We start from the raw sequence: 11,373 nt of genomic DNA, 5'->3' as shown, positions 1-11,373 counted from the left end.
AAAATAAACTATACGTGGAATGAGAAAAAAACCTTACCCTTTATAAAACATTGTTATATGCTGAATACAAGGGACATAAAAATTCACTAAAACGAACATTTTAAATGTATGTGTAAGTGTATTGCTCTTGACAGAAACAGACTGATAACTTACAACAGGGAATAACATCATCATCTGAATAATATCAAAATATTGAATATAAATTATTACATAAATCAGATCATGCATCATCAGCATGTATCAATCCAATATTGTGCAACTGCTTAAATAAATGCAATGCAATTATTCTGGAACCGTACAGTCGGACAAATAAAAGCCTAATGAATAAAAAAAAGAATAACTTAAACTTTTTAATCCTACTGTGTTCATGCCAGAACAATGACAATATGCTAAACTATCCACCAGGAATATTTAGCATAAATCATTAAAGAGCATTTCAAGTATTTTTCTGCATCGTTAGATTTAAACTATAAAGTCACACTCACACACATGAAATACCCAGACACAACATTTTATTGAAAGCTCAAACAGAAAAACATGATGAAGCTTCAGAATCAGCCAGAATACAAACTGCACAGCCAGAGCTTCACCGGAGATAACGGAGTGAAGTTTACATGGAGAGACAGACAAAGGCTCTGTCTTCTCTGGTTGGTCGGTGCTTTGATGTCTCTCTCTCTCTCTCTCTCTCACACACACACACACACACACACACACACACACACACACACACACACACACACACACACACACACACACACACACACACGCACACATGCACACACACACCCTGAGGCAGGGTCACTAAGAAAGAGAGAGGCAGACAAGGTTAACAACGATTATTCAATACTTCTATGTTTTCAGCAGTGGAGCGGAGGAGTTATCTAACAGAGGGAAAAAACAGAAACGTGAAAAGCAGAATGTACGGCAGTGAAAAGACACAAACCAGAAATGTAACAATGATAATAAAAAGAACGGAGGATTTGTCATGTTTTTCTCTCTTGGTTCAGACTCAGTTGCATTTCCCAGCGTTCCCCATTCACATGCAGTCAAATAACTAACACGACAATATAAAACGACAAAAATAAATCACTAATGGAGTTGTGAAGAGGAGGAATGACTTCTTTGCAGCTCAGTGTGGAGGAACTTGAACACACCACGGATTTGCTTTTATCCGTCCTCTCTCTCTCTCTCTCTCTCTCTCTCTCTCTCTCTCTCTCTCTCTCTCTCTCCAGTTTGTCTCTCTTATGCACACACACACACACACACACTTTGTACACATTAATCATTACCTGTCCAACAAGGATGCAGGTAAAGTATTTCACATCCTGATCATGACTCACAGATCAGCCAGCAGAAACATAACCTCCAAACAACGTTCCTTAAATCCTCCTGCTCGATTACATTTGTTTTGCAACCTTTAAAGAACGGTGTATGAACGTGCACCTGGCGTTGCACAGTAGAAGAGGAAATGAAATCTATGAGCCCGACATGGGAAGGTTTATTGTTTATTGTTTATTGAGGATCCCCATTAGCCGACGAACAAACGCCAGGCTAGTCTTCCTGGGGTCCTTTTCAAAAGTACAAAATAAAATAACAATACACAGATCAAGTTACAAAACATACACAGATCCATTTACAATAAAAAGAAAGAAAAAGGGAAAGAAAGAGAAAGTTCTCACAATGATAACATGAAAGATTAACTCTTAAGTCTAAAAAGTGACTTAAATGCTTTTTTACTGGGAATGGTCCTAATATTTAAATGAAGAGTATTCCATAACGAAATGCCTCTATATACAACAGTGCTTTTCATTGAATTAGTTCTTGGTCGTGGTAATGCAAGTAGACCTTGAGTTGAAGCTCTGGTACTGTAGTGGTGAACATCAGCATTATAACCAATCTGATTAAAAAGATCTGTAGGATACTTATTATGAATAATGTTTCGAATAAATAACAATAAACTGCTGGATAACCTATGAATAACCTTCAGCCATCCAAGACAAGAATGCATACGGTCCACACTCGATCTATAAGAACAATCAAGAGTAAGTCTAGCTGCCCTATTTTGAGCTGTTTGTAATTTTGTAAGCTCAGACTTGGGTGCAGAAGCCCAAATAACTGAACAATAATCCAGATGACACAACACCAATGTTTGTACTACCTGTCTGCGAATTGCAGGTGTTAAATACGTAGCACATTTCCTAACAGCAGCGATGCTTCTACCCATCTTAGTGACAATTTGATTGATATGTTCAGACCACGAAAGTGTATTACTAAGGGTAACACCCAAAAGTCTTACTTTATCATCTTGTTTGATTGATTGTCCTGAAATCTGTAAATTAAGTGTAGGATTTTTTGCTAGACTATGACGTGAACCAAAGACAATACTTTTTGTTTTTAAGATATTTAAAACCAGTCTATTACTTATAACCCACTCAGAAACAGCATCTATGTCCTTTGAGAGGACAGACTGGAGTTCTCCTATTGTAGATGCAGAATGATATAATGTGGTGTCATCAGCATACAGTACCAAACTGGATTTTTGAGTCACAAGAGGGAGATCATTTGTAAAAATAGAAAATAGAAGTGGTCCCAAACAACTGCCTTGCGGCACACCACAGCTTAAACCTTTGCTGTTCGATAGCGTACCATTTAAATATACACATTGAGTTCTGTCAGATACATAACTCTCAAACCAAGAGACAGCCATGGAACCAAAACCGTAACATTTCAATTTATCAATCAACAATTTATGGTCTATAAGATCAAAAGCAGAAGTAAAATCTAATAAAACTGCACATGATAGCAAACCTTTATCAATTCCCATTAGCCAATCATCAGTCATCTTAACTAGTGCTGTACATGTGGAATGGCCATCTCTATAGCCATGTTGAGCATTCTCTATTAAATTATTTGTCGTAAAGTAATCTTGAATCCGTTTAGATACAATCTTCTCAAGCAGTTTACTAGGTGTCCAAGAAAGCAGCCCAGAATCGACCAGAGTGGAGAACCTTTGTTGCTGCCCTGCCAGGAGGCAAAGTGGGCAGTAAGTAAGTATGAACGTTCCCAGAAGGTTCTCAAAAGGTTACTTTTATGATTCGATCACATTTTACTCTTAAAAGTACCACAACCGAGTACTACAGGCGATGTACTTTTCTCTACAATATTACCAAAGCACAAGATGAATATGTGAACATAACAGTGACTGTTAAGATGTTCCTGTATGTGGAATAGTAACGTGGAGTTTCATGTATTGGTATGCAGGCGTGGGGCTGCACAGTGGTTAGGCGCCTCACATAGAATTTGAATATAAATACTATTTCTACTTTTACTTCAGAATTCCAATAATTTTTTTCACAACAGAGTTGAGATGGCAAACAGGTTACAGGAAAATATTTGTTTTTATTTAAGTTGCACTCAAAGTGTGTACATTATTGATGTATACATACTCCCTTTTTTTAAACAAAGCCAGCTCACAGTTGTGTATTTATTTTCTTTGTGCCACAAATACAAAATTAATTACTGCAGACGCTGCTGCTGCCGAGCGAGACAGACAACATAAAGAAGAGAAAGCTTTGTGCGACTCCCCTATTTAGTCAATGGTATCTTGCACTGCCTTTCAGTTAACTCCTGATCCTGCCCAGTAGTAAATAGTTGTGAAAAACACACGCTGCAATACATTATAACTTATCATGCACCTTTACTTCTTATTTCGGGGCCTCTGCCTTTGGTTCTTCTTGTTTCGGGGCCTCTGCCTTTGGTTCTTCTTGTTTAGGGGCCTCGGCCTTTGGTTCTTCTTGTTTAGGGGCCTCAGCTTTTGGTTCTTCTTGTTTAGGGGCCTCGGCCTTTGGTTCGTCTTGTTTCGGGGCCTCGGCCTTTGGTTCGTCTTGTTTCGGGGCCTCAGCCTTTGGTTCGTCTTGTTTCGGGGCCTCGGCCTTTGGTTCGTCTCGTTTAGGGGCCTCGGCCTTTGGTATGTCTTGTTTCGGGGCCTCGGCCTTAGCTTCTTCTTGTTTGGGGGCCTCAGCCTTTGGTTCGTCTTGTTTTGGGTCCTTGGCCTTCGGTTCGTCTTGTTTCGGGGCCTCTGCCTTTAGTTCCTCATTGATACACAGTTGCCTTTAAGAGAAAGTTCAACAATAGAAAAGGCATTGAATGCATACAGTAGATATCGATAATGGAGGACCGAATATTTTTATGTAATTATTGAAAAAAAGTTTTAGTAAAGTAACCACACCTTGCTGGTTCTGATCCTTTTTTCAAAAAGTTGCACACTGCACTCCGAGCTTCTAGTTGCTGTTTCAGTGTTGCCGTTTCTGTTCTCAAGCTTGTCATCTCCTTATCCACTTCCACTGTAGGGGTTAGCATATGACATGAGGCATTTTAAGTTGTTCACACATTTAAAACAAAAAGGTTAAGACCATCTACTATTTAATCACATGTTTAATTTTTCAACCAGAAGTTGAAATCATTAAATGCATTTGAATTGTCATAGATGACAGGAAAAAGCTCTTTTTGGCATTGAGGCCCATAAAACGGCACCAACCTTGGAGAAGTTTTAATTTGGTCTCTGTTGATGCCAGTTCATCTCGTGCAGATTTCTGGAAGTGGAAAAGATTTGTTTAGTTTGTTAGAGAACTCTTACTCCACGCAGACTAACATCCTGCATCCATACGATACATCCTGACCTTTATAAATATTTGAACACTTTTGTTATCATAATAACTGGATCTGCATACACCAGAGTTTTGGCTTAAGTCCTCAGTGTTACATGATCACCTAGCCTATAACAATAGGCTTCATGTCTTCCCCTTATTTGGCTGAACAAAACATATTGTATAACATTCTTTCAATCCCTTCACACCATCCGATTTTCTACGCCCTTAAAGATTATTTTCATGATAATGTTTCACTTGTTGCTCTGAGCAACACTGAGGAATCACCGTAATCTACTGAGAAGCCACTCGACTCCAGCTGAGACGCTTCATAAAAGGGCCGTAAATGGAGGGAAATTAGGAAAAATGTATGCAAGTGCAAATTCTGATGTTCCATAAATAAACCTGAGAGCTACCTCCTCTTCCTTCAGACCTTACCTTTTATTAAGTTTAGTGTTACATGAGCAAAACTCACATTTTTGCACAGGAGCACCAGGGGGCAGCTACCGATCATATTTCTCATTGTTAATATAGTTTGGGCTTTTTAAGCAATGCTCACTGATGTATATACAGCTTTGCACAAGCAGGGCCACTGATTGATTTAAATACTTTCAACAATAAATGGTTATAAGAAGAACACTACTGCTGGAGTTTACTTGTGCCTAGCCAGTCCCTGCTTTGATGAGATAAGGCGGACCTGGTGGTGATGCATTCATTGCTTCTCAGGTGAAACCGGTTATGTTTGTTCTTTGACACACTGAATTCCTTCATGGTGCATTTCAAACGGTTATCAGGTGCATCTGCATTATAGTACATTTAACGTATCACGTTTTTTTAAGACAACACAATGTACTGTCACAATCAATAGCGTCTGTGGTTGTCTCCCCCACCTGGTCTCCCTTGCAGACGTCCGCATCCCCCTTGGCCTTGCTCGCTTTGGCCCGGTACATGTCCACCGCGCGGACCAGCTCCGTGTGCTCAAGCTCGTGCTTCTCCAGCAGGTTCTGGGTCTCCGCCTTCTCGGCCTGATACTCTCTCAGCACGTCGTAGGTCACCCGCAGCTTGATGTCCTGAAACTTCCCGCGTCTCATCGCTTTGTCCTGCTCCTTCTTCCGGATTCTCACGACCCCCAAGAGCGCGACGGACACGACGACCGTCACGGGCAGCAGGTAGTGCGCCTTCATGCTGGACCGGAGCTGTTACCTCGATGATGGACGCCCGTCGTAGAGTGCTCGGCCTCGGCGCAGCGGAGCTCTCCGTGTCGGCCCGTTCAAACCTCTCCGTGCCTGCCACATGAAGACCCAATGAGCCGAGGAGTCAGCAGAGACACGCCCACTTCCTGTACGAGGAGCGACAGGTAGCCTAGGTATACTGTACACCTGTCTCCTCTCCGCCGCCTGCTCCTCTATATATAACTATGCAAACAAGTCACATGCAGTAAAGAGGCAGGCGAGCCTGTGTTGTTTTTACTGAATGGCCGTTGACAGAAAGGTCAAGTGGGAGCAAACAGGACTAATCCTTGTTGTATCTCATTTTGTAGGAGCCTGAATACAACACTATACAACTAAGAACACACACACACACACACACACACACACACACACACACACACACACACACACACACACACACATATATATAAATGATGGATGCTCGTGGTGATAGGTCTCACTCCTAAATATTCCACAGTCAACTGTCAGTGGGATAATAACAAAGTGGAAGTGATTAGGAACAACAGCAACTCAGCAAAGAAGTGGTAGACCACGTAAAATGACGGAGCGGGGTCAGCGGATGCTGAGGCACATAGTGCACAGAGGTCACCAACTTTCTGCAGAGTCACTCGCTACAGACCTCCAAACTTCATGTGGCGTTCAGATTAGCTCAAGAACAGTGTAGAGAGCTTCATGGAATGGGTTTCCTCTCACGCTTCTGGAAGAATGGTCAAAATGTCCCATAAAACACACTCCTTATCCTTGTGGAAAGAGTTGAAGCTGTTATAGCTGCAAAGGGTGGACCAACGTCATATTAAACCGGATTAAGAATGGGATGTCACTTAAGTTCATATGCGAGTCAAAGCAGGTGAGGGAATACTTTTGGCAATATAGTGTGTGTGTATGTTGTATGTATGTGTGTGTGTGTGTGTGTATGTGTGTGCATATATATATATATATGGTTACATATAATGCAGCCTGACATTAATGTTCAGTGGTCAAGTACAGCAGTTGAGTAAACGAGAAACAGTTCAACAGATCACCAAGGTGTCATCATAAAACCTACAAAGAGCACACAGCCCCTCAATTGTAATTATGCAAGGAGGATATGAGGCACAGACATTTTGAAAATTCATGGGAATGTTACCAAAAGTGTCTTGCTTCCTTTTGATCGACACAGCCTGTTGGAAGCAGCCAGTGTGTTGTGTGATTATGAGATATTCAAGGGAGGCCAAGTGATGAAGCCTTAAATCGGTGCAAGGTGTTTGCGCAAAGCAGGAAGTACGTGATCGCCACGCCCAACCCGCCGAGCAGGTAGAGCAGGTGCAGTCAACCCGGCCACATAGGAGCCGGAGGAGACGCGGAGGAGAACCAGAGAGAGAGACACAGAGAGAGTGAGAGAGATCTGCTTGGAAAGTGACCACCGACTCGGCCCGCGTCTCCACCGGCATGAAGCTCGCCATTGTTCTGGTCGGCCTCAGCGCGGCCGTCATGGTGGTGATGATCTTCCAGGCCGTGCGCCAGGAGCTGGACCTGCGCGACGTGAAAGCACGCATGTTGGACAGCTCGGCGGAGACCAAGCGGAAAGAGGAGTCCGTCGTCGAGCTGAAGGGCAAAATCGCTCAGATGAAGACGGCGCTGGTGTCCGTCAACACCAAGATCGACCAGCTGAAGAAGGAGAAGGTGGACGGTGAGACGTCCGTGCAGGAAAGCAATAAAAGTCTGGAGAGCTGCAACGCGGAGAAGGTGAGGGTGGCGTCGTGTTGTTCGCCGTGCATGCACCGCGTCGGGATGTTGCTTGTCAGCGATTCTGTTCCGTCCGCATTTGATTGCTGTTAACTGTTGGACCTTCTCTTCTGGCATCAACTGCTGACAAATCCTTTCACCCGTGCCTTTAGGCAGGTGCCGAGAAGAAGAAGTCAGACACCGCAGAGGCCATGGCTAAACTCAAAGGTAAGTTTTGTGTTTCCACTCTGAAACATGAACACTGGCCACATCCCAAACTGATCCAGATAGGAAAATGTGAAACCAGACCATAACACACCTCAGGCAGTCTTTCTGTTGGTCTTTAAAAAGAAACGGACAGATCGAGCTGCTGAGATCTGTCAGTCTGGCAAGATTATACTCCAGAAACCAGTCTAACTGGATTGCCAGCACGGATGTGCAGGCCTCCAGGATTTCCTTGGTTCCAGTCCATCTGAGCGTGGCAAATAAAAAAGCTTACTCATTTATTGTCCATTAAATACGGAAATTCACAACATGTCTCTTCTCTGTTACTCATTTCCGCAGCGGATCACCAAGTGTCCAAACAGAAGGCCGAAGACGACATTCAGAGCTTGAAAAAACAGATTTTGGATAGAGACCAAGCTATTTGTGCCTTTGCAGATACAACCAAGGAGGAAGCAAGGTGACGGAAACACGTTACTATCTTGGGAATAAGAGTGTGGTCATCTGGAGAAGTCCAGCACATTGAGAGAGTTTCAGCAGAACCAAATCAAATTACAGAGCAGAAGCCCACAATAAAGCTATTGCTGTAAAAATGATGTTTGGCAACAGGATTCTGTACATCAAATTGAAATAATAATAATTTTTTTTTTTTTTTCGCAGGAGGCTGTGTGGAATCCATGAAGCTCCAAAATAATTGTATTTCGTATAGTATTATCACTTATGTGATTATAGACCTGTTTGTTTCTTATGAGAAAGTAAAAACTGTTGACTTTAAAAAAAATAATTGTACATTAATTCATGTTACATAGCTTGTACCCTTTTGTAATGTGATTGCTTGTTGGATTTAGTTTTGCCCTTTTTTTGTTTGTCTCTGTTTAATAATTGCACGGATACTTACAGTTTTACAGCCTTCACAAATAAATCAACTCTGCCATGTAGAATTCAGGAGATCTTCCTCCAGTTTTATGTGTTTTTTATATAAAAAAGTGAATGGGCATGTGATGAAATAATGCCTGACTGATGAGATGTGGTGTTCTCTCCTGATTTAGAGGGCTGTTTAAACCTCAGTGCATAACACACTTGCATTTGAAAATAAATGTGTGCACTACCATTTCAATATTGTGATCCTCTACCTCCCCTATTGCAGGACCATTTCAGCCATGATTAAGGTCTACTTTGTAAGCATAGTTTATCTCCCATTGTATATTCTGCCTCTTCAGCTAAATCTACAAATGCTAGATGGCCATTGCGTGCTATCAAAGTATTATTACTGTTAAAGTGATTTGTTTTATTATTTTATTTATTTGTGCTCACATGGTGACTGTTTTATTCAACCCTCTGAGACATTGACAACATAGGGGTGTCGGGTCATAAATACATTGTGCTATAGTATAAAACTAGCGTAACAACGTCCCAATATGATATATATGGATGTTTCTCCTTTGAACGTGGCTGGATTTGAGTTTTCCCCTATTATTTGCCAGCTGCTGCTCAGTCCATCCGCCGTGGCCGTGGGAGAGGATACCGCAGCAGGGGCAACATAAACCTGCGTAGGGATGGCACCGTGACGTTTGAAGAAGACTTTGACTTTGAGACTGCCAACGCCCAGTTCAACAAAGATGAGATTGACAAAGAGCTCCATAACAAGCTCAAACTGAAAGGTACGACTTCAACACACATTCGATGGGACAATGACTAGAAACTTTCCAGAACATAAAAACCTCTTTTTCAGACTTTTCTCATGATAACACACTGACACCTGCTACAAGGTCTCTGTGTCATTGGGTTCTTTCATATTTTTTAAAAGTGAGATATTGGCGTCTTTTTTTAATTATAAAGCAGGTCTAAGTGTTTTATAAATACTGTGAAATTATTGAAATGCTCAATCCTGCCAGAAATCCACACAGCCAGTTTATAAGTAAAATGATATAATACAAGTATGAACCCGGATATGGGCATAATGTCTCCTCTACATGAAACTGCATCTACTCTGATAGCAGACCGTCAGAATGCCTTACAGTTTGTATTCATGCTAAAGGCCTTTATAATAGCACTGCTTCAAAAAGGGTTCTGTGTCGGTGCACTTTAAAAAGGGTTAAATACACACCAGGTAGTCTAATTTGAAGATGGGATTCTGGGGTTGGGACTCTAGAAAATCATCAGGTCATCAGTCGTTTGCCCTTCTGTCTTGACACCTGTTAACTACTAGAATTAGTCCATTATTTCCCACTCAACAGTTTTCTAACTGGACATGAGTTTGCACCAGTATTTTGGCCAGACTGCACTGCTTTTTTCCTCTTTATTGAAACAAGTCAGTGAGCTCTGTTTGACAGTGCTGTTGTCCGTCTGAATGGTGTCTGTGTGAAATATTCTCTAATCTCACTATATCATATTCACACTATGAACATAAACCCTAATTAATGTATAAACATTTGAACTGCATTTATTGCACTGAAAGACTTGTTTTTATCTTTTTCAGTAAAGGGGGTGAAAGAGGCTATTCGAGGTAAGTTACATACTTCTTAGCTGCAAAGTAATGCAAAACACAAACTTTTGGATTTATTTGGTTTTCTATCAATACTATCTGTTAAACACACAGATGGAATAATTGAATATAAATAGATTCCACCGTGTTCTGGTAAGTTCTGTACGTTGATAAAGCAGCAACACAGACATAGATTTGAACTGAAACAAATAATCCTGTTTAGAATAAATGTGATCATTAATCGTAGTGCTAGGAGCACCCAAAAAGTGAAAAATAATTTTGTCCGTCGAAAAATGATTGGACTTTGGTGACCCACCTCTCACCCAAACTGTAAGGAATGTTGATACATAATTGTGTATTACACATTACAATGAACTAACAGACCCATTTTCAGCCTTCTATCACTATTAGAACAGAAGTTATGGGCCTCCAAAAATGCCAACAAATGAAATGCGAAATTCCAATGTGTTAAAAAGGGGTGTGACACTTGGAATTCAAATGAGCGCCACGGGCAAACCGTTTGAGATATTGACCTGAAACTTCAGATTCCCTCGTTTGGTAACATAAGGCATATTTTCACCGCTTTTCAGCAAAATCTGAGAGGTGTCATGTACATGGGTGGCTGAGTTGACACGGAATGACCCTATAAAGTAATACAACCCTGCCACAAACGTCTCCTTGAAGCACGTTAAAATATCCTCAGAGGAACAGTGTATTTGAAATGTATTGTTTAATCGCCTCCATAAATCTCAGTTCAACGACTGATGGGGTTCAGGTGAAGAGCAGGAAACACACAAGACAACATGCAGCTGCGCTCTGTTCAGCTGGAATCAGGCGTTTATCAATATTTGCCTGAGACTCAAGATGCTTTGCTTACACGGCTTGTTTGAAAAATGTTCAGTTGTTTGTGTGGTCATTATTGTTGTGTTGTACGAATGAAAAGAAAGCTAGCAGGCGAGCTACTTCAGAGGAACGGTGTTTACTTCACAGGAGTCAGAACAAGTGCTGCGTAATCAGAATGCATTACATCGAGTGACACTGCCACCTACTGGCATGATATATGTATGCAGGCACACATATATAT

General features: G+C 41.4%; 2 protein-coding genes across 2 annotated transcripts; one reads left to right on the top strand and one right to left on the bottom strand.

Annotated features, from left to right (window-relative positions):
* Positions 1-3,379: 3,379 nt before the first annotated feature.
* On the bottom strand, positions 3,380-6,016 carry LOC311024435 (uncharacterized protein). The gene is made up of 4 exons (XM_084026846.1): positions 5,537-6,016; positions 4,538-4,592; positions 4,229-4,343; positions 3,380-4,110 (listed from the first exon to the last, which is right to left on the bottom strand). Exons 1-4 carry the CDS (start codon positions 5,828-5,830, stop codon positions 3,705-3,707), a joined length of 870 nt encoding a protein of 289 aa, XP_083882972.1. The 5' UTR covers positions 5,831-6,016; the 3' UTR covers positions 3,380-3,704.
* A 1,150-nt stretch (positions 6,017-7,166) lies between these two features.
* On the top strand, positions 7,167-8,915 carry LOC311024358 (uncharacterized protein). The gene is made up of 4 exons (XM_084026728.1): positions 7,167-7,603; positions 7,756-7,810; positions 8,147-8,264; positions 8,465-8,915. Exons 1-4 carry the CDS (start codon positions 7,307-7,309, stop codon positions 8,496-8,498), a joined length of 504 nt encoding a protein of 167 aa, XP_083882854.1. The 5' UTR covers positions 7,167-7,306; the 3' UTR covers positions 8,499-8,915.
* Positions 8,916-11,373: the final 2,458 nt, after the last annotated feature.

The sequence above is a fragment of the Eutrigla gurnardus genome (assembly GCF_963514095.1).
Source record: "Eutrigla gurnardus genome assembly, chromosome: 14".
NCBI classification, from domain to species: domain Eukaryota; kingdom Metazoa; phylum Chordata; class Actinopteri; order Perciformes; family Triglidae; genus Eutrigla; species Eutrigla gurnardus.
The sequence above is the reverse complement of the archived record's forward strand: the minus strand, read 5'-3'. Positions and strand labels throughout refer to the sequence as shown.

Bases quoted from the DNA above. Each gene is read 5' to 3' on its own strand.
- LOC311024435 (XM_084026846.1), bottom strand. From the start codon at position 5,830: ATGAAGGCGCACTACCTGCTGCCCGTGACGGTCGTCGTGTCCGTCGCG. The intron at 4,593-5,536 runs GTGGGGGAGACA...TTCCACTTCCAG, and splicing joins ACGTCTGCAAGGGAGACCAG to AAATCTGCACGAGATGAACT. The intron at 4,344-4,537 runs GTTGGTGCCGTT...TAACCCCTACAG, and splicing joins CAAATTAAAACTTCTCCAAG to TGGAAGTGGATAAGGAGATG.
- LOC311024358 (XM_084026728.1), top strand. From the start codon at position 7,307: ATGAAGCTCGCCATTGTTCTGGTCGGCCTCAGCGCGGCCGTCATGGTG. The intron at 7,604-7,755 runs GTGAGGGTGGCG...CCGTGCCTTTAG, and splicing joins AGAGCTGCAACGCGGAGAAG to GCAGGTGCCGAGAAGAAGAA. The intron at 7,811-8,146 runs GTAAGTTTTGTG...TCATTTCCGCAG, and splicing joins GGCCATGGCTAAACTCAAAG to CGGATCACCAAGTGTCCAAA.